This window comes from Psammomys obesus, unplaced genomic scaffold (genome assembly GCF_907164565.1).
Source record: "Psammomys obesus unplaced genomic scaffold, mPsaObe1.curated_primary_1811, whole genome shotgun sequence".
NCBI classification, from domain to species: domain Eukaryota; kingdom Metazoa; phylum Chordata; class Mammalia; order Rodentia; family Muridae; genus Psammomys; species Psammomys obesus.
Window position 1 is genome coordinate 103967 of NW_026590374.1, and position 23574 is coordinate 127540.

Below are 23574 nucleotides of genomic sequence, written 5' to 3' on the forward strand. Positions count from 1 at the left end.
TTTATGCATAACATAAAAATCTAATATCTATTGTATTTTTGTAGTAATAAGCATAAGTGATATTTTTAGTTGCTGTGACTGTAAATGGTATGAAAATATCTCTGCTTTCTATTGGTGACACAAGCACTGCTAATACTGAGGGTTGTTGCCTACACTGTACTTGGAAGAAATGCTAAAGTTCAGTTAGAGTTTAATGAAGGTGAAGTTGTCATTTCCCTCTTTTCCTAGTTTACACAGTCCCCCCCTGTGCCCCCTCCCCGTGCATTAAGAGCTTTGGCTGTAATTTATCAGTACGCTTCACACTTTTAAGATGTTACCTTACTGATGTAGAGACTTCAGAGTCTATTCAGTATTTCGCTTTAGGGACTGGAGATGGGGATGGCTTGGAACATACAGTTCTGTTGAGAAGGAAAAAAAAAAAGCCACCCTTAACATTTGGGAGTTGGTCTGTCACTCTGGCTGAAAGTTGCTAACACTGCAAAGTCCTGCTTTAAACAGCAAACAAACAAACAAACAAATAAACAAACTTTGACCACAAATCACAAAGCCAAAGTTCAAATATTACGACAAACCTAACACCTTCTTACCGAAATGCTCAATTTTGTCCCAGAGGGCTTTTTTTTTTTCCCTCAGGAGCAGCAAATTAAAAAACCAAAACAAAAACCAAAACAAAAAACAACAAAAAACAAAAAACAAAACAAAACAAAACAAAAAAACAAAAGCCAAAACAAACAAACAAACAAAAAACAAAAAACACCCTAATTTCTTCAAGGGCAGGTATGTTCCTAGCAGTATTTGCGTAAGAGGACAGTGACCTTCCGTTGAACAAATGGATGTCCACGGGGCTTCCATTTTCTGTCGAATTAGGACAGAAATACAGAACGAAATACGAAATGCACCGTCTTTAAGGGTCCGGCTAGCGTTAGCTGAGGCTAGAGCAGAGATTTCAAAGGCAGACTACCTGGAATTGGATCCTAGGTTTAGATTTTCCAAAGCCTTGGACACTCAGAAATGAGAATCACGCCCGTCGACTTGTATGAGAGAAATAAAATTATGCGTTTAAACCAGTGTTAATACTTGTTTTTTTCTTGCGAATAGCCAAATATTGCAGTTTTGCTTCTACAAGTATTAAACGGGAGAAATATTTGATTCTCAGATTTACACTGTAATACCTTAAAAAAGAAAAAAAAGTCAGTTTTTCGCGATTAAATAACGTGGTACATTTAGTTTAAACTTAAAACTTAAGGAACGTTCAGCCCACGGTATTTTTTTTTAAGGAAAAAAACCTTTTGTGAGGTAAATCCGTGCCCCACAGTCGATATGCCGCTTCTTCTTTCGACGAGGCTGGTGCAGCCTCTTCGGGTCGGTGAAGCGCCACCGCTTGGCCGCCTCAGCTCACAGGATTCCAACCTGCACCGGGATGCCCAGGGGTGAAGGCTAAAGCCGGTTCCCAAGCGCGACACGGCGTCCAAGAGCCGCCCTCCTCTTACCACAGCGTGCCGCCCACACAGAGCGGCTGCCTTCTGCAGCCTAGCAACAGCCGCCAAGGCGGCAGGATTGATGAGGAGGCGGGGCTTGAGTTCCTCAGGCTCCCGTGCGCGTGAGCCCTTTTCTGTCGCTAAAGCGACATAAAGCGCCACCTAGTGGCGTCTAGGTCGAGCTTTTGGCGGGTTGAGGTGGCGGCGGCGGCGGCGGCGGCGGTGGCGGCTTCGCTATCTCGCGCGCCGCAGCAACAACCGCGGTCATTGGAATTATGATCTGACCAGGCCTCCGTCGTCGCTTTTCTGTTCTGGGCGGGGCTAAGGGAGGGGTGACCCTGCCGGAGTCGCGGCTGCCAGCGACATGTTCAAGGTGAGAACTTGGAGCTGGGTCACAGCTGTCTCGGCCACCGGGAGCCCTTCCCACGCTTCCGAGGTGCCTCTTGGGGGAGCAGACTCGGTTCGTCCCGAGACTATGCCCCTCTCCGGGATGACCAAGTCCCGGGTGGGCGGTTCATTCACCGCTTGGTACCGGCACCTCGGTGGGTGGGATTGGCCCTTCGAGTTCTCTAACGAATGAAACAGTTTGAAATGTTAAAAAGCCTCTATCGTACCCACTTCCTCGGGTAATGCCCTTTTGGGGTCGTGGGTAGGATGAGGCCAGGCCTGGATACTTCAGCGTCCATGGCTTTGGTTGCTTGGCAGGATCACGTTTCAGAACCTGGCTTGTTGGTGGGGGAGGGTCAGCTTCGGAGGGTGTCGGGGAGGCTGGCTTGGGAATGTCTGCGTGTTTGGGGGAGCTGGAGCTTTTTAGTATGGAGAAGTCGACTTTTCTCCCCTTCCTTACAGTTTTTTTTAACTCCTTTCCTCCGTAAGATATTTACAGTGAAGACTTTCAAAAACCTGTATTTTATCATAAAATTATTCTTTCGTAAAAGCCAGTTATATTTTGTCACAAAAAATCACAGGCTGTGCACTCCTTTAAGCACAGCACTCAGGAGGCAGCCAGCGGCAGATGTATCTCTGTGAGGTCGAGGACTGCCTGGTTTACATAGCGGTTTCCAGGACAACCGGTGTTCCATGAAGAGTGTGTTAATAATCACAGGCAGCCAGAAAGCTACAAAAATCACGTCTCCATGAAGCGTAATATTCACAGAATAGTGCTAATGAAACCTCAAGATTGTGTTATCCATTTAAAAGTTTACTGCAGCCGCAGCGTTTTAGGGCTGCAAAATAAGACCATAGTTTCTGCCTCCCAGTGCTGTGGTATTTTTGCCGGTTTCTAGCTATAAGGTAATGGGTGTGTCGCTTAACTACACTTAACTGCCTTCCCCCCCACCCTCATAGTGAAATTAGGGTAGTAAAATCGAATTGTTAAGTACGGAGAATTATGTCACTAAACCCAGAGGAAGGATGGAGACAGTGTCATCAAACTCCTGGCTCTTCTGGGTTTACTATGACATTGTCAGTTTTCCTTACGGTTTCAAGCTGACTGCTAGGAACTCGGGGAAGAGGAGAGGATAAAAGTCCCACACTTGGAATTTTTTCTTCAGGTTTGATTGGACAAACATGGGTCAGTTGTCTGTCCATAGCCCAATAGCAGTTACCAGGGGAATGTTGGTCTCTGGTTAGCTTAGGCTAAACAAGGTCACTTTGCTTAAACATAGAAAAGGAATGGTTTCATGAACACAGTAGGGTTCTTTAGAAAGGAAGAAGTGTAATGGAAACTGGATCTGCAGCCAACAATGCCCATGTCAGGTATATTTAGGTAAGTGTGTGCAAATATTCGTTGACTTGGGCTCTTTGAAAATCTTTCATGATCCTGATACACGTAAATTTATTGATGGAAATGAAACATTAGCATAAGTTCATGCCAAAATTTTTTTTTATTTTTTTTTAATAGGAGGGAGAGAGAGGGAAGGAAAAATGTGACTGTAGAACAGTGGTTCTCAACTGACTGGTACTACCCCTTTGGATATGTTTTGGAAATTCTAAGGGTTCTTTGAGTTTTTAGTTGTGTTGAACATTTGTATTATTTTTTATTTTATGTGTACTAATGTTTTGCCTGCATGTATGTCTGTATACAACATACTTGCCTGGTACCCACAGAGGCCAGAAGAGGAATATGATCCCCTGGAACTGGAGTTACAAATGGTTGTCAGATACCATGTGGGTGCTGGGAATGGAACCTGGGTCCTCTTCTGTCAGCACTGGGCCCCCATCTGGTACAGACCCATGCAGACCCTGTGCACGATGCCACAGTCTCTGTGAGTTTATCTGTGTGTCTGTCATGCTTTGTTTAGAAAGCCTTGTTTCCTTGGTATCTACAATCCACTTTGGCTGTTACAATCTTTCCTCCCTCTTTTCTTTTTGTTTTCTTTTTTTTAGAATTCATTTTTACTTTATGTGCATTCGTATTTTGTCTTTATATCTGTGTGAGGGTGTCAGATTCCCTGGAACTGGAGTTTCAGACAGTTGTGAGCTGCCATGCAGGTGCTGGGAATCAAACCCAGGCCTCTGGAAGAGGAACCAGTGTCTTAACCACTGAACTATCTCTCCAGCCCCTCCTCCCCCTTTTCTACAGGGTTCCCTGAGCCCTGAGGGGAGGAGGGATTTGATGGAGACATCTCATTTAGGATTGAGTGTTCCAAGGTCTGTCACTTTCTGCTTATTGTCCACTTGTGGGTATTTGTCTTCCATGTGCTGTAGGAAAAAGCTTCTCTGATCGTGGTTATGCAAGACTCTGACCTATGAGTATAGCAGTATATCATTAGTCATTTTATGGCTATGTTCTTCAGCAGAACAGTAGTATTTGGTTTTCCCCTAGGTCCATGGGCCTTAAGTATCAGGTTCTTGGGCACCCAGGCAGTGTCAGGCATGGTTGGTTACACTCAACTTTTGTGCCATTATTGCACCAGCATATCCTGTAGGCAGGTCAGCATTGTAGTTCACAGGGTTTGTAGCTGGGCTGGTAGTGTACAGGGTGCTTTACAGGATTATGTAATGTATAAAAATAAGTATATATTATATATAAATAAAATCACATATGTCAGTGAATGAAGAATTTTATTTTAGGATAGTAAGGGTGATAACAGGTGTTAGCAGTTGAGAACCACAGTCCATTAAACTTTAATGTGTATGCGACTCTTGTTAAAATCTAGTTTGGTTCTGTTGATCTCATTGTGGAGCTTCTGTCCTCTCCAGATCTTACTATTTTCCACTTCTTTCATAAGATTCCCTGCATTTTGCCCAAAGGTTGGTCATAAGTCTTAGCATCTGCTTTGATAGTCTGCAGGGCAGAGCCTTTCAGAGGCCCTCTGTGGCAGGCTCCTGTGCTGTTCCCTGTTTTCTCCTTCTTCTGATGTCCATCCTCTTTGCCTTTCTGGATGGGGATTGAGATTTTAGCCAGAGTTCTCCCTCTTGATTTGTTTCTTTAGATGTATAGATTTTAGTAAGTTTATCCTTTATTATATGTCTATATGAGTGAGTATATACCGTGTGTGTCTTTCTGCTTCTGGGATAGCTCACTCAGGATGATCTTTTCCAGTTCCCACCATTTACCTGCAAATTTCATGATTTCCTTGTTTTTTATTGCTGAGTAGTATTCCATTGTGTAGATGTACCACAATTTCTGTATTCACCAAAAAATCTGAGCATAGGGGTCTTCCCTGAGACTGATACTCGAACCAAGTAGCATGCATGGAGATAACCTAGAACCCCTGCACAGATGTAGCCCATGGCAGTTCAGTCCCCAGATAAGTTCCATAGTAATGGGAACAGGGACTGTTTCTGACATGAACAGATTGGCCTGCACTTTGATCACCTCCCCCTGAGGGGGGAGCAGCCTTACCAGGCCACAGAAGAAGACAATGCAGCCACTCCTGATGAGACCTAATAGACTAGGATCAGAAGGAGGGAAAAGAAGACCTCTCCTATCAGTGGACTTGGGGAGGAGCATGCGTGGAAAAGGGGGAGGAAGGGAGAGTTGGGAGGGGAGGAGGGAGGGAGCTACAGGGGGGATAAAAAATTAAAAGAAAAACATGTTGAAAGAAAAAAATCTAGTTTGGGTTTGGGATAGAACCTCAGATTCTCCTTTTTTTTTTTTTTTGAGCATATCAGTGTCATTGATGCTGCTGGTCATTACACTTTGAATAGTTAAGAATTTATTTAGTAAGATCCTTAATTCCTGCATCCTGTGTTTTTGAGGTTGATGGTTTTATGAATGGGTAGGATTTGGAAGAGGCACGGACCAGGAGCAAAAAGGCTTTGAAAGGACTCTACTGAGTTTCATTATCGCAAGTGGTTGCTTAGAGGGGACAAAACAAATGATAAGACCGGTTTGTCTTTGGGAATTGCCACCTTGAGGAGACTAGGACTGGAAGGTACGGGAGTTGATTGTATAGGCAGTGATAGGGAAGTGCAATGTGTGTAGCTTGTTCAGGGCATTTCATGTTTAAACTGTGACCAATGATTGATTTTTAAAATTATATTTTTTATTTATGTCTATTTTTTGTATGTGCCCAAGGAAGTGAGAGAAGTGTTGGCTCCCTGAAACTGCAGTTTCAGGTATTTTGAGCTGCCTGATGTGGGTCCTGGGTTGACCTGGGATACTCTGTAAGAATAATATGTACTCTTAACCGCTGAGCCATTTCTCCAGCCCTCTGTGACCATTGTTTTGATTTAGCTATTTATGCCCAGGGCAGTAGGGAGCATCAGTGGAGTTAAAAAACGAATCACATTTGAAAAGTGTGCCAGAATTTGGATTCTGCTGTTGGAAGCTGTTTTTCTTTGTACTGTCGCAGGAAGTTTAAATATTGAACATGTATCCAGTCCCCATGTACGATACTAGATTTCTTTCATTTCACAGATTTTATCACTGGCTGGCTATAGCCTGGGCATAGTTAATGTTCTCTGGAACATAAGTGAAATGATTCAGTTCTTACCTAGAAGAGAGTTCCCAAATCTAGCCAGGCATCATGGTTATTTAAGATGTAGTTGGAGGACCCTTCACATACTTCAGTTTTACTTTACTTTAAAAAGAATTAATTTTATTTTTTTCATTTATATGAATTTGGAAGTAAATGCCATGTGTATGCTGGTATCCTTGGAGGCCAGAAGAGGGCTCTGGGTCCCTTAGAGGTAGTAGTGAGCAGCTTGACATGGGTGCTGTAGAAGAGCAGCCAGCACTGTTTACTGTTAAGTCAGGTTTCCAGTCTTCAGGATTTATTTGTTAGGTGGAATCTGGTGATCTGTAGGTTTTAAGTACCTCTATGTAATTTTAAAACTTTGATTTAAATCTTACAGGTGGTTATTGGTACAGATGTAACAAGTGCATTACATTGGGATGGGTCTCAACCTGGACTGCATGTTTGAGTCACCTGTGAAACTTATGGAAGTTTCCGTGACCTTTGTGGACTCTAGACCAATGACCTCAGAATCTCTAAAGGAGGAATCTAGGCATCTGTGTAGCTTTGGCTGTTCTGGACTCACTTTGTAGATCAGGCTGGCTTCGACCCACCTGACTCTGCCTCCTTGAGTGCTGGGATCAAAGGTGTCCACCACCATGCCCAGCTAACGTTTGGATTTTTTGTTGCCGCTCTTCACAGAAGCCATTCCTAGTAATACTGACTATACACATCAGACTTTTGGGTGACTTTGCTAAATAAAGATATACATACTTTTGTGATTACTGTCTATTTTAAAATAAATTCAGGGACTAGGAATATAATGTAGTTGGTAGAGTGTTTTGCCCTTGGTTCACATAAACTGGGCATGGTGGCCCTCACAGGTAATCCTAACACTAGGAGGTGTAGATGAGGATCAGAAATTTAGGGTCATCTCTGGCCTAATATGGAGTTCAAAGGCAGGCTGATCTACATAAGAACCTATCTCCAAAAGTAAAATTCTAGTCCAGAATGTAGTGTAGTGGTAGAGAGCTTGCCCAGCATGTCTGAGAGACTGGATTCTAGTCTCAGTACCACCATCACCATAAAAAAAAAAGAACAACAACAACAACAAAAAAAACCCTTCAGAATTTATTAAAAAGCAAAAAAGAAGAACAAAGAAAAGAAAAAGTGCTAGAGAGAGGCTCGGCAGTTAAAAGTATTTGCTGTTCTTTCAGAAGATTAGAGTTTGGTTCCCAGAACCCACATCAGGTGGCTCACAAGCACCTGAACACTTCTTCCCTAAAAAAGTCTTTAAAAAACAAAACCAAAATTGTTGATGGAGGGTGGTGGAAGGCTAATAGAACATGCTGGAACTCCTGGTTTTAATCCCTAGCACCCCTCCCCTAGAAAAGAAGGAAGAGGAGAATATTAGCATACCTTGATTAAGATGGGAGGGTATTCTGGAATATAAATTAGTCATACTATTGTTTTGTTTTGTTTTTTTTTTTTTTTGACAATTTTCAGTATTTTTATGATGTTCTTAAAAATAAGTGCACTTAATGATTCATACTTGCTTATGTTCAGTGTCTGTGCCCTGAGCATCTTGTGGAATGGCGATTTTTGAAACTTGGTTTGTGGTGGGAATAAGTTCTTGGAGTTCCTGTAGATCTACCAAGTCAAACTCTTTAGAAGAAGATTCCGGAATTATGCTTTTGAAAAAGTCATCAGGTGATTCTGAAACCTCATTTCTGTAGGCATACAAAAGGTCTTTTACTGAAAAGGAAAGAGCTATATAAATTTACATGGAAAGCCTAGTAAGATGGAAGGTATGTACTTTTGGAAGAGTAAATAAAGGGCCTTTGTCATAGGGTAATTATTGTGCTGAAACACCATGACCCAAAAGCAAGTTGGTGAGGAAAGGGTTTATTTATTAGGCTTATACTTCCACATCCCTGTTGATCATCGAAGAAGAAGTCGTGACAGGAACTCAAGCAGGAGATGATGCAGAGGCCATAGAGGGGTGATGTTTACTAGCTTTCTCTCCATAGTTTACTCAGCCTGCTTTCTTATAGAGCCCAGGGTTGGTGCTACCCACACAGGCTGGGCCTCCCACAGTAATCACTAATTAAGAAAATGCCCTGCAGCCTTATCTGCAGCCTGCTCTTATGGAGACATTTTCTTGGTTGAGAGTCCCATCTTTCAAATGACTGCAGCCTGTGTCAAGTTGACATAAAAACAGCACAGCCTCCTACATAAAAATAGAAGAGACTATCCACTGGGTAGTGTTAGAAGGCAAGTTGTCAGGGATTTGGGGATTTGGAAGCTTCTTGATTAACTTGATCTTTCCATTTCTTTTTAAAGCAATTTTCCTGGGACAGCAATGTGGTCGCCAAGCTTCAGAATTCCTGGCAGTACTCTTTAATTTGCAAAGCAGCAAAAAAAGTTTAGTTTCTGTGTACTCATTATGATCTGAATGTTTATGACCTTGCCAGATTTAATATCTTGGCTGATTTTCAGTTACCTACTTTTGTGGCTGGAGCTGAAGAATTAATCTGAGTCTTTTTGGATTTTGTTTGATACAGGGCCTGGCTATGATGCCTAGGCTGGCCTTGATCTCACTCTATAGCCTATGGCTGACCTTGTACCCAAGAAGTCTGCATAGTTGGCTGCTTGAGTCTTTTTGAGTAACCTCGTAAGTTTCTCAGAAGCTCTTTCCCAGAAGCCAGCGACCATCTCTGCTTTACTGTGTCTTTAAGTCCAGCAGGTGTGAGAATCATCTGATTTTTGAAGTCAAGTTCTAGTTGGCCTATTCTAGTTGTTATCATGTGTAATCCTGCTTACCAGGCTGGATCTGTTTTGTAATCATAAGTCCTTGTGAAGCTTCAGAAGGAAGAGACAAAGAAACACTGTATTTAAGATAATGGCAGCCACTGGGTATGGTGGCACATAGCTGTATTTCCAGCTACTTGAATGACTAAGGGAGGAGGACCCTGAGGGAAAGGCCATTGCTTTTTTGTTTGTTTTTTGTTTTCTTTTTAAATAATGACATCCTACCCCTTTACAGCATTTAGTAGGGCCCCGTCTCACCAAATGGTGGTCCAGTTGCTTAGTTTCTTCTGACTATTAAGTTCCTGGTGGGCTTTGTGAAATAGAAGTTGAAAGAGGGTCCACACTAGAGAATGTACCATATTAGAGTGAAATTGTGCTGGAGAATAGAATCATACCAGAGAGAAAGATTAGCCACATGGGATAGATTTAGTTACACTGAACTCAGTGATAATCTTCTTGAGGTTTGCAAAGCTGCAAATGGCAACTCAGCTTTTGTCTGAGCCTCAGTTTGGGTCTTACTTAGCTATATTCAAACCTCTGATTAGCCAATATATTGATGTCCTTTAAGAGTTCCAAGCAGCTGAATTCTTTTCTTTTTTTAATTTCAATTTTTTTTCTTCACAATTTATTCATTTTATACCCTGATTGAAGCTCCCTTCCCCAACTTTCCAAATCCCACCCTCTTTCCCTCTTCCCCCTCCATCCCCTTCCCCTGGTGGGGAGTTCTCCACTATTGTCATCTGCCCATAGCTTGTTAAGTCTCATCAGGACTGTTTTGATCCTCTTTCTCCATGGTCTGGCAAGACTGCATCATCAGGGGTGAGTTAACAGAGAGCAGTCAACTGAGTTCATGACAGAGGCAGCCCCTGACCTGATCCCTGCACTCAGCGATCCACAAGGAGACTGAGCTACCAATCGGTCACATCTGAGCAGGGGGTCTAGGTCCTCTCCATGCTTGGTCCTCCACTGGTGCATCACTCTCTGCAGGACCCCCTGGGCTCAGATCTTTTAATTTTGTTGGTCTCCTTGTGGGTCTCCTGTCCCCTCTGTGTCCCTCTAATCCCACCCCTCTCTTCCTCCATAAGGCATCCTTTGCTCTGTCCAATGTTTGGCCCTGAGTCTCAGCATCTGACCCTCTATAGTGGACTGCAGATCTTAGTACTGTGATTTTCGTGATGCTATAATATGACTAAGGTGAGAATTTTGTAATTTTGGTTTCTTTTAAAAACACAGACATGCTATGAGAATATGTTTTCGTTTTAACCCCAGGTGTGTGGCTAAAGTCTGCTTCACAGCAGGTCGCTATGATTTGCTCTAGCAGGGACATGGTTTTGCCAGCTTCAGATAGTTTTAGTTTCTGTGAGTGTGTAACATTTGGAATTCTGGGAAATTTTCAGAGGCTATATAAATGCCTAGGGCCCAGAGAGGCAGGGTTGCTGTTGGCTGGCTGGCTACCTGCCTGGTTGGTGGTTGAATGTTGTTGTATTCTGTGTTGGATGCTCTGTTGGTTGTGGTTTGTGTGGTTTGTCAAGGTTTGTCAAGTAGTCGTATGCAAAGAAACGAGAAGAAAGTAGATACCCTGGACATCTAAGATCAAACTTACCCCAAGGAAGTCAAAGCCCTTAATCGGGAGGAAGTAGGAAGTAGTCTAACAATAACTTTGCCTCTATCATTTTTTTCTCTCCTGTCTAGTATTAGGGGGTGAAGAAGGATGGAGAAGGGTGGAAGAGAGAAAAAGGAACCCATAAAGTAGCAAATGCCGGCTACACATGGCTACCTAGATAAAACGATATCCTTCACTGTTTTCTCTTCCCCATGTCTTATTATAAGAGGCAATGAATGAGTAGTTCTTGAACACTTCCTTGTTCAACAAAGAAATTCATACGTTGTGGCCAGAGTAGAGTGTGGTTAGGGAAAGTGGTTGTGGCGGTTGTAGCAAATCTTTAGTTTACATAAAAAGTTTTAGGTAATAAATAAGTAAAAAATCTCAAGTAAGGATAGAATCTAATCAGGGTTGTAGTTTAGATCATTGGTTTTTTTTTAAATTTATTTACTATGTATATGAATGCTCTAGATGCATGTACACCTATATACCAAAGTGGGTATCAGATCTCATTATAGATGGTTGTGAGCCACCATGTGGTTTATGGGAATTGAACTTAGGACCTCTGGAAGAGCAGCCAAGTGCTTTAAACCACTGAACCATCTCTCCATCCTCTAGATCATTGTTTCTTGTGCGGTGTTTTGAATCCATAGAGGGTTAGGTAACCAATTAGGATGCTGCTAAAAGCAATCCAGGAAAGAAATGAGGCTCAAGTAAGGACTGTATAGTAAGGGATAAAGAAGAACAAGTAGAAGTGAGATCATTTAATAGGCATAATTACCAGATCTTAGTGACCAAAAGGATTTAGGACAGTGGTTAAGATGACCTTGGGTTTTATTTTTATTTTATTTTTGATTTTTGGGACAGGGTTTTACTGAGTAGCAGCCCCAGCTGTCCTGGAACTCACTCTGTAGACTAGGCTGGCTTCATACTTGAAGAGATCCTCCTGCTTCTGCCTCTCAAGTACTGGGTTAATCCCAGTGTGTGCCACTACCTACCCCCCCCCCAGCTTATTTTTAATTTTAAATGGGCAAAAGGCATATATTTACTATATAAGCATGTTTTGAAATATGTACCTATTATGGAGTGGCTAAATTGAAGTAATTCACTTGTTCATTACTTCCTGTATTTACCTTTACTTAAATGTAATTAAAAAATACTGAACTAGTGTAAGCAGATAGGAGAATGGTAGCTATCAGTGGCTGGGATTTGGATTGGAAAAGATATCAGTCAAAAGCTACAAAATGTTAGGAGGTTAAAGTTTTGAAAAAATCTATTGTATAGCACAGTGATGGCAGTTAATATTGACCTATTATATTCTGAGAGTGAATTTCAGACACCATTCCTGAGACAGGATGTAGAGGAAGTGAGGCAGGTATGAGGGAACAATGATGAGTTAGAGTTGGAAACTATTCAGAGATTGATATCTTTTGTAAATTGGAATCAATTTGTTTGACTTTTTAAAACATTTTTCAATTGAAGGCTTTGGAAAATTTATCTTTGGGAAATTAAGATAAAGTCTGAACATTTGAACTCCTCCAAAACACATGCTTATGTTTTGTCATCTTCAGAATTTCAAAAATGCATTTTTCTCAGGAAGAGCAGTAAGCTTTTCTGGGTGGGAGTGGCTGAGGTTATGGCCCTGCTTATATTGTCTGTACCTGATTTGTAGCATGGAGAAAAAAAATTATGATTGCCTTTGCATTGCAGGTAATTCAGAGATCTGTCGGGCCAGCCAGCCTGAGCCTGCTCACCTTCAGAGTCTATGCAGCTCCTAAAAAGGACTCACCTCACAAAAATTGCATAAAGGTTGATGAGGTAAAGTTTGGATACTGTATAGTACATTGTAAACATCTGATTTAGTTAGAGTTTTTATAAGTTATATATCAAGATGATGAAAGATTTGTAGTTTTATTTTTACTCTTTGAGGTACTAGATACTAACATATACCCTTAGCACACTTAGAAAATATTTGAAAGGAAGACCTATACATTTCTTGATAGTTTGTTTACTCTGTGAAAAATGTCTAGACTGTGTTTTTTCCACAGATGATGGTAGAATGTAGATAAGGGCATAATTAAGGAATAACTCATAGTTTAGTTTTTAGTGGAGAGCTTACTGTATCCCAGTGGATTATAAGCACAGCTTACTTTTTTCTTAGTAAGCACTTATTTTTTTATTAAAAGTTTTTCATGCAGTATATTCTGGTTTTTCCTCCGCCAACTCCTCCCAGATCCTTTCTACCTCTCCACCTCTCCAATTGTACACTTTCTGTCTCTTTAGCAAACAAATAGGCAAACAAAAAAAAAAAAAACCAAACTGCAATAAAAAGAAAAACCATAAGAAATACACAATCTCTCTCTCTCTCAAAACAAAATCTGAAACTATAATATACAAACAGAAGGCCAGTAAGATGAAAAAAAAATACCCAAACAAAGCAGTATGAGACAGTGTACAAAAGCACCATTGGTTTTGTTTTGTGCTGGCCATCTGCTGCTGGGCATGGGCCTGCTCCTAAGTGTGTTTACTGTACCCAGTGAGACATCATTGACGAGAACTAATTTTTCCTCTGCAGCAGGTCAGTTGGAGATAGCGTCTTGGTTAGGGATGGGAGCCTGTGTCCACTTCCTTCTCTCAGCGCTGGGATCCTGTTGAGCTTGAACCTGTGCAGGCCCTGTGCACACTGAACTTATACGTGCTTCAGTCCTGTGAAGCACATATGTGTCAGGAAGACAGTGTTTCCTTGGATTCCTCCATTCCCTCCGGTTCTTAAAACTCCTCTTCTATATACCTCCCTGAGCCCTGTGGGGAGGGGTTTGGTGAAGGCATCCCATTTAGGACATAGTGTTCCAAAATCTCTCACTCTCTGTACATTGTCCATTTGTGGGTCTCTGTACAACTTACTTTTTAGAGTGGCCTGCCAGATTCTGGACTGCTTATGAAGCTAAGAAATAATATTCATATTTTTTTTTCTTTTTAAGAATTTAAAGGCTTGGGTTCTTTCTGGTTCCTGGCAAGATTAGAGATGCGTAAATAAGTACTTAGTACATACTAGAGCAACAAAAAAAGACATCTTCTCTCAATTGTTTATCCAATATTTGGATTTTTTATTTTATTTGATTTCTTTTGCCTTGGAATAAAGGGATGTTCAAATGTCCGAAGTGGCCAGGCAAGGTTACTTCTATAGTGGTTGCATAAAGCAAGGTAGCTTGTCTTTCTCCTCTTCTCAGGCCTTAGAACAGTAGCATTGTTGAGGGGGAAGAAGTGGCTAGTAGTGGCTACTGAGAAGCATGTTTTCTTAGTGGGCAGTGAATTTGCTCACCTGCTTTGATGAGTAGCAGTCTGATATTTGACCCATCTAACCAGTTATTCTTCAGTTCCTCTCAGCTTTCTTTTCTTAAAACCAAACCAAACCAAACCAAACCAAACCAAACCAAACCAAACCAAACCAAACCAAACCAAACCAAACCAAACCAAACCCAAGGGCTGGTAAAATGGCCTAGTGGATAAAGGCACTTGCTGCCAAACCTGATGACTTAGTTCAATCCCTGGAACCCACGTGGTAGAAGACAACTGATTCTTATAAGGTGTCCTCAGACTGTTACATATGTGACCCAACATGTACCATCCCCACAAATACCAGCTCCCCAAACACCTCCATTCACTTGTTAGAATAGTAGAATGTCTTTCCACTTTAAGTTGGAGGTAAAACACCAGTTACTGATCTGTAAAGTTGATAAAGGGGGCTGGAGGTTCAGTTTAGTGATAGAGGGCTTGCCTTGCATACTTGAGGCCCTGGATTTACCCCACACTAACAAAACAACACACTAGATAGGGAGAGGACATGGCACTTCGTAGTCCTACCCTCTTGTCCTTGTCCTTTTTGAGGAAGCAAGGTACAAAGATCATCTGAAATAAAGTTAGAGGTTGCATGCAACCCCCTAGGGTAATTGTAATTTACAAATTATAGAAATATTAAACTTTAAAATTGATCACGTTATATGATTTCATGGTATATGCTTTTCTTTTGTTTTAATATGTGTAGCTTTCACTCTACTCAGTTCCTGAGGGTCGGTCTAAATATGTGGAGGAGCCAAGGACTCAACTTGAAGAAAACATCTCACAACTCCGACATCACTTTGAGCCATATACAAGTTGGTGTCAGGTACGTCTACTTAAGCGTTAATAATGAAAAGTCTATATTGAAAAACAGCATAATATTGGCTGTATTCCTTCCTTCTTTCTCCTCCCTCCCTCCCTCCCTCCCTCTTTCCTTCCTTTCTTCCTTCCTTCATTTCATTTCATAGGATCTTACTCTGTAGGGTTGGCCTGGAATTCACTACGTAGTCCAGACTGTCCTCAGAATACCTTCCTGCCTCACTGACTAGCATAGGTGGTGGAATTACAGATGTAAGCCATCATGCCCAGCTCTGACTTCATGCTTTTAGAAAAAGGTGTAATAAAGGTCCTTAGTTAAGAGTATTTCACTTACAAGTGTTCTTTAACAGTACCCACAGGACAGATACAATCAAGTCTGGTGTCCTGGTGGTACCAAGGGGAATTACCAGTGTTGGGTTAACAGATTGATAGATCCTTGGATCTCACTGGCCAGCTAACCTAATCAGCAAGACCCAGGTCCTAATGAGAGATTTTTATTTTATTAGACAAGGTAGATGGTTCCTGAGAAATGACATTCAAGAGTGAACACCTGCACCCAAACTTGCCCTCACTCAGGCAACACAAACCTGTACTTATTCATAACTCTGCATGCTCATCGTGTACACACATGCAGAAAACAGATTTTTATCTTCTAGAAGAAACGACAGGCTGAACATCCCTAATCCAAGATTATTTTGGTTTTAGATTTTCATACTAAAAATACCCACTTTATAAATCCAAAAAACTCAGAAAGCCAAAAAAAAAAAATCCCCTCTGAAACCTAAGAAACATCTATTCCTATACATTTCAGATAAGGGATATTCATCCAGGTGTAAATACCCAGGTATGGTGGGATAGGCCTTTAATCCCATTACTCTTGAGTCAGAGGCAGGTAGATTTCTGAGTTCTAAAACTGGCCTGGTCTACATAGTTCCAGGACATCTAGGCTATATATAGAGAAACTGTCTCAAAAACAAACAAATAAGAAACAAACAAACAAAAAAAAAAAAACAAGGAAGCATAAAACAACCCAACAAAAAACCCCAGAGACTAGAAAGTATTTGAGTGCTGTAATAGGAAGGTAGATACTATAATAGGGTAGAATTACATGTTTAAGTAATGAACTTTTCACTGCACTGACTAAACTGAAATAGGTATAGATTGGCTTCTGTCCTTACTCATGTTTTAGGTTCCAGACATTTGTTGTTAAGGAATTGAATGTATCCTGATTTTAAACATCTTAAACCAAAGTTTACACTCTATAGATTGCTTTTGTAGCCTTTGGTACATATTTGCTGTACTTGCTCTTGATTTTGAAAAGGAAGGAAAAAATAAAGAAACCAATATGTAGATGTATACAAGATAATCCAGATTTATTTTAATTGAGATCGGCAAATTCAGTTTTCATCTAAGACTTTTTGTAAAAATTTGTTTCATCAATTTTGCCATTGCTGAACTTTTGTTTACCATTTGAGGAAAAAAAAGTGCACAAACTCTTAGTGACATAAGCATACTATACAAACTTTACCACTGACCTACACTTCAAACCATCTATTCTGTAATAAAAGTATTTTTGTCAGCTAATCATGTTGGCATATGTATGTGACCAAAGCACTAAAGATGTTGAAGCAGGAGGATTGCTGTAAGGTTGAAGTCTGCCTGGACTATATAAGGAGACCCTGTCTCAGAAAGAAAAAGGGATCTGAACTTTAGGCTTCGTGACTGCACCACAAGCATTCTTCTTCTTCTTTTTTTTTTTTTCACTTTTATTTATTTTTCTCTCACATAGTATATCCCGACCACATTTTCCTCTCCCTCCTGTTTACTTTTCAACCTGAGGTAGCTTTTTTTCTAAACACTTTTTTTTTCTATGATGCTTGGTACACAAAATATTTGTCTATATCATATGCTGAGTATCAACATGCTTATTTATAGTACTCATTCATGGAAACATTTTCTTGTAATTAGGATGGCATTATTGGGTACATTTAATTCTTCATGAAGATAACTACTTCTAATTCCTGGCTTTATATTTCAGACAAGGAATTTCTCGTTCTTTCTTGACCAACCTAATCTAATTTTTAAAAATAGCAAAATGATTAAGCCAGCAAAAGTAATGGACTGCCCCTCTAGACTTTGATGTATAGGGCTTTTTTTTTCTCCTTTTAAAAAGGTAGATTTTGGGGTGTGTGTGTGTGTGTGTGTGTGTGTGCATATATGTGCATATATGTGCACCTGTAAGAGTGTATGTACACATGGAGGCCAGAAAAGAGCATCAGATTGTGCACAGCTGGAGATAATAGGTGTTTTGGGGATAGCTGGCTTGTTATATGGGTGCTGGGATCTGAACTCCAGGCTTCATGACTGCATCACAAGCATTCTTTTTCTTTAAAAATTTTATTCTTTTCTCAGGATATATACAGCCTGACTGCAGTTTTCCCTCCCTCTTCTGATATCTTTTTCAGTTTCTTTCTGTAGAGACTTGAAGTTCTTGTCATACACGTCTTTCAGTTGCTTGGTTAGAGTTACACCAAGATATTTATATTATTTGTGGCTATTGTGAAGGGTGTTGTTTCCCTGATTACTTTCTTAGCCCATTTATCATTTGTATAACGAAGGGATACTGGTTTTTTTTTTTTTTTTTTTTTTGAGTAATTTGTATTCTGTTGATGCTTTTGTCTGTAGTTCCTGTTTACTTACACTTTTCATCTCCAGGATACCCGTAGTTTGTGTTTTCTTCATTGCTCCTATTTCAATTTTCAGGTCCTGAACAGTTTTATTTACTTCCTTCACCTGTTTGTTTTTTCCTGTATTTCTTTAAGGGATTTCTTTGTTTCCTCCTTAAGGGCTGCTAAGATTAGTTTTAAGGTTACTTTCTTGTACTTCAGCTGTGTTGGCATATTTAGGGCTTGCTGTAATAGCATAGCTGGTCTCTGGTGGTACCATATTGTTCTTGTTGTTGATTTTGTTCTTAAACTGCCTCTAGTTGTCTGGCTTTGGGTTTAGGTACTGATTTCCGACTTTATCTTTGTTGGATGGATGTTTTTCCCTTGGTATTTATTTTCTCTCTGGTCTTTTGGCCTGAGTAGCCTGAGGTTCTTATGACTGAAGAGTTTTCAGGTCTAGTAGGATATCTCTGCTGGGGTTTTGGTGGCTTGCATGGCCTCTGGAGTTTTCAGTTGGCACTGTATACTTACTGTTTTGATTATTACATGGCAGGAGGATTTTCTTTTCTGGTCTAATTTATTAGGTGTTCTGTAGGCCTCTTCTATGCTTATAGGCCTCTCCTTTAAGTTGGGGAAATTTTCTTCTATGATTTTGTTGACAATATTTTCTGGACCTTGGAGACGGGAATCTTCTTTTTCCTCTACTCCTATTATTCTCAGGTTTTTGTCTTTTCATGTTGTCTCTGATTTCTTGGATGGTCTGTGTCAGGAATTTTTAGATTTAACATTTTCTTTGATGAATGCATTGATTTCTTCCATTGTATCTTCCACACCTGAGATTCTTTCTTCCATCTTTTGTAGTCTGTTGGTTATGCTTACCTCTGCAGTTCCTGTTTTCTTCCCTAAGTTCTTCCTCTCGTGATTTCCTCCATTTGTGTTTTCTTTATCTTTTTCCAATTCTATCAGATCTTGAGCTGTTTTATTGATTTACTTTTACCTGTCTGACTGTATTTTTCCTATTTTTCCTTCAGTTCTTTCACCCATTTCTTCGAACTTTCCTCTTTTATTTCTTTCAGTGACTTAATTATTTCCTCTCTGAAGACTAAAAACTGTTTGGCTGCATCTCCTTGTATTTCTTTACTGATGGCCATAATCTGTTTGACTTTATCTTCCTCTAATTCTTTATGCATTTTGTTTCCTCTATTATCCTCTTCATAAGCATAGATATAAAGTCATCTTGGATTTCACTTATGATAGGGTGTCCAGGGCTGCTTGCCCCTGGATAACTGGGTTCTGGAGATGCCATGTTGCTTTGGCTTTCGTTGGTTTTGTTTTTACGCTGGCCTCCACCCATCTGGCTGTCTCAGGTATTGGCTGTTAGTTTTTGGTACCTCCTGGCTGTGGGGAGAATCCCCTTGGCAGAAAGATGGTTGTTCCTGAAGGAGGCCTCCCCAGCTTTTTTGGGTATGGTCACTGAATGGCCAGTGATTCTCAGGACTTGCCATATCTCACCTCAGGCATATGGATCTGTGTCGTAACTGTGGTGGTTGGTATTCAGGGGGACTCTCCTCTTGCTCTGAATTTAGTGGGCGGCTGCTGCTGCTGTTCTTACACTGTGTTTGCTGGGTGCAGCCCTCTTGAAGAAGCAGGGAGCCCCGCAGTTTGGTCAGTTTAGGTAGGGAAACAGGTTGTGCCTTGTGATAGTGTCTGGGTCTGATCCTGTGGATCCCGGGCTTCTGGGTCTGTTGGAGCTCTGTATCCCAGTACCCAAGCGGTAATCAGTGGCAGGTGAGCATAGCTCTCGAGTGCAGCAGGAGGCTAGATCTTGGAGCCTGCAGGAGCCCAGAAACTTTTCTGGAGATTGGTGTCCTGAGGTTGGACCTGAGGTTTCTTCCACTGTGGGGTTTCTTCCCAACATGGAGACCCAGTCTGTGGTGTTTTGGTGTCCACAGTTCAGTCTGGGATGGTGAATAAAGTAAGCACGCGCTGGCGGCTGGGCCCCTGCAGGAACCTGAGTTCCAGAGAACTTTTCTGGTTGAGAGGGTTTCAGCTAAGTTCCCTGAGGTCAGACATGCTCTTTCCCTCACCGTGGGGTTTCCTCCCAACAAAGAAACACAGTGTCTGGTGCCCTGAGTCCCACAGTTCTCTCTTAGTAGGTGATTTGGGTGCACAGGCCAGTTTCTGGGCTGGTGGCTGAGTGCCCGAAGGACCCCAGGATCTTTTCCAGAGATTGTCTGGGTGACCTGAGGTTGGTCCCAGTTGCTTCCTTCACCATGGGGTTTTCTCTCAACTGGAAATCCAAGTCTCTAGTATTGTGATGCCCACAGTTTAGTCTGGGATAGTGATCAGAACACACAGGCATATGGCCTCTGACCTGGCAGCCAAGTGCCTGCTGGGACCAGGGAACTCTTCCCTGTTTTAGCTAGGTGCCCTGAACACGATTGCTTCCTACACCGTGGGGTTTCCTCTCACCTGGGAGACATCATAGCTTGTGTTTTATGGCCCAGAGTTTGGTCTGTTGGTTGCTGTGCAGTCACTGCTGTCCTGCTTGCCAGACAGTGTCCTCCTGGTGCCGCTATCCCGGATCCTTGGATCTCTCTCTCTTTTTTTTTTGAAGCAAAACTTTGAATCATAGATACAGTTCAGAGAGGGACTGGCAAATCTTGCTGATCCTATGACATCGCATTAAGACTGAGCAGCCAACATTTAAAGGATAGAAGTTGCACTTAGCGCTAAACAGGGAACTGAACACATTTGGCAGCCCTCAACAGAGATGCCAGTGGACCATGACTATTCCACAACGAAGATGGTTGCCAGTCATGTGACGCCCTTAGTTAAGATGGCAGTAAAACCATGGCTCTACCCTCTTTATCCCTGAACCAACATGCTGGCCAGCCACATGCTGTTACAGGTTGTGGTGGGCAGTTTAAAACTTAGCCATTAGGTGTCACTGGTGGTGTTGCTGCCTCCCACGGCATAGCACTGTGGAGCATTTACAGTTTCTTGTTACCAAGTTCTAACATTGTAATCAAATAAGTTTTACAACCAACTACGTAATAGAACAATATAAAACAATTTTAAAACTGTATTTGAACTATTCTGGCCATACCAAACCTATTGGCTAGAAGGAAACAGCATTAATTCATTCATTCAGGAAATGGCAGCCTGGTACACACTTCAGATATGAATAGACCTTCACAAACCAAGGTTGAATCACACAGGATGCCTCAAAAATACAACCCTGAATTATATATATAATATATATGTATGTATATAGATATGTATATATACATGTATATATAGATATACATACATATATACATATACATACATATATATATGCATATATATATATTTATATAGACATACACATACATATATATGTATACGTATATATATGTATGCATGTATATAAAATCCATAAAGACATTATTATAAAATACCTGATAAACTTTAAAATTTTTCATAGCCTTAAACACATTTTAAAAAAGAAATCTGTTTTTGCAATATCAAAATAAGTACCCCCTTTTAGGAGTGAAGTCATAAAGCATAACCATAATTTTAAAAGTCAGAACTAAATTTTATCAGTATAAACAATTCAGTCTGTAAAATCAATACCAATTGAAAATGAGACTTGTTTTCTTAGTCTAGAAGGAGGAAGGATGATAAACAGAATTCATAACAACTAAGAGGTTCTGTAATTTTTTTCTTTGCCCTACACCACACCATGTGGCAATTTCAAGATGACAGAGTCACATCACATGACAGGCCACATGGTTGCTCTTTAAAAATGTTTGTGTTTTTATAGATGTTACAGACACAAATGCACACATATATATATTCTAAACAAGAGTTTGAAATTAACCTTTAAACATATTCAATAACTATTAATCTATAACCAAGACATACAGAGCGTAGTAACCATTTATTATCAGTCAGAAACATGTAATGGCCATACATACACTTGAAACAAACAGACAAAACTTTCCTTACTCCCGCCAGCTGTAAATTCAAGTGCTTTGTTATCTGTGAATCCAGGCAGGAGCTGGGGCTCCCAGCAACATTGCTTGGTTTCAGGGGGCGACAGGGGCAGTTCTGCACACTACAGCTACTTCTTGGTGCCTGCCTGCCGCCAAAACTACTGGAGTACCCTTCAATTCCCAGAGTAGTGGGCACTGCCACAGTGGAAGTTCAATGCTTGTCCTGGAGGTCAGGCTTTCACAAGCTGTACTCTTTACAGCAGCACAAGCTCCCTCTGCCTGAGGGTTTCAGCTAGCGCTTCTGCCCAGGGGCAGCAACCCTTGGGGTGGGGGTGGCTTGATGCCATGCATGACACCAACACCACCACTCCCCCAGCCATCTTCCCCGGCCAGGCCATTCTAGCCTTCCAGGTGGGAGTGTGTGGCTGGCTGCCAGCCAGGGTGCGGTGGTCCCCCACTGAACTCACCTGGCCCTGACTACATGCCCCCACTTACCCCATGTCTGCAGCCAGTGTCCAGGGAAAGCAGCGGTAGCTATGGTGCAGTGGTGGCTGGCAGCAGAAGCTTGACATGAACTCCCTCCTGCTCACTTACCCGCCCCAACAGCAGTTAGTGCTGCCTGCCCGCCTTCCTGGCAGGCTCTTTCCCATCCACAGCAAGAGGCTAGAGGCTAGAGGCTAGGGTTTGTGGAATTGTATGGGCTATGGTGCTGTTGGCCATCCCACACTTGGCTGCTTCCCAACATGTCCCACCCTGAGGCGTGCTTCCACCGGCAACCAGAGACGCCCCAGCTTGTAGCGCTGGGAGCATGAGGCAGGTAGGGTCACGGTGAACAGCTGTTTGGTCACTGGCCTACTGAGACCATCACAAGCAAATAGAAACACAAAAAGATAAGAATATACTGGTATAGTGCATGCACAAAGAGAAAATAAGAAAAAAACCCCAAAACTCAGAACAGTGGCCTGTCCCTTGATGGGGCCTCTCCATTCTCTTTCATTATGGGTGGCCTTCCCCTTAGGCTCCACCCAACTACACCAGAGTTTGGAAAGGTAGCCTGTCATTCTGCTGAATCAGCATATCCCAAATGGGCTCTGTCAAGCTCCACCAGACCAGAAGCTGGAGCAGTGGTAGAGGCGCCAAGCCTTGGTCTCCACATACTGTAGCCATCCCTTGCTACCTCCTCACCACTGCCACCACCGGAGCCTGTGGAGCATGTCTCGAGCCTCCCTGAGATGGGCAGGAATTAAGTCTAGGGGTTTAGAAGGGGTCTGTCCCATGTTGTCAGTCTTACACACACACACACACACACACACACACACACACACACACACACTACATATGTGTCATATGTATGACAGACAAGACAGTCAACCAGAAAGACACACACAGAGCCAGACAACAGATCCCACTGCTTGTGCTGAGAAAAACTGAAAGTAGGACAGCAGGGAATTGCCTCAGTACCATGTGAGTGCCATGTGAGTGACCTGCCTAAGTCCTTATCCAGAGATCACAGAAAACTAGGGGCGTTTTGTCCCCCCTTACAGAAACTTAGGGGTTCTCAGTTCCCTCCAATGGGGTACCCCCCCATGGCCCATGGTTGTCTAGCATGTCCACTGTAACCGTTCCCGACCACACAGATTACAGATCCTCAAGGCCCGAAACAGAAACTAGAGGAACATCGAGACAGACACAGACAAAGAGACACAGAAAAGACGCTTAACAGCCGGTCCTTGAACCTTTGGTTCAGGGGTCCTGGTGGTCTTGGGAATCACGGACAAGCCCCCAAGATGTTATGCCCAAGTCTCACGGACTGCAGAGACCACCAAGGGATGATTCTGATGCAAATGCAGGAGATTTTATTGTCTTGTTCCTGGAATTGGTGACTTACTGCCTAGTTCCTGGACTGGTGACTTGCAGAGGGTCAGGCCTGGTCCTCTCAGCATCCTCCTGGAGCTTGAGTCATTATAAGCCACT

The 23574-nt window shown here is 41.9% G+C and overlaps 1 protein-coding gene across 3 annotated transcripts in view; it reads left to right on the plus strand.

Annotated features, from left to right (window-relative positions):
- Window positions 1-1794: 1794 nt before the first annotated feature.
- Apoo (apolipoprotein O) overlaps window positions 1795-23574 on the plus strand; it is a 54687-nt gene continuing 32907 nt past the window's right edge. The window contains exons 1-3 of one of the 3 annotated variants that reach the window (XM_055606940.1): window positions 1795-1851; window positions 12507-12614; window positions 14842-14961. In XM_055606940.1, coding sequence (XP_055462915.1) covers window positions 1843-1851; window positions 12507-12614; window positions 14842-14961 — 237 coding nt within the window. In that variant the 5' untranslated portion in view covers window positions 1795-1842. Of the gene's footprint in view, window positions 1852-10298; window positions 10388-12506; window positions 12615-14841; window positions 14962-23574 lie in introns of those variants that run through there. The other 2 variants (XM_055606941.1, XM_055606939.1) reach the window with 2 other exon arrangements.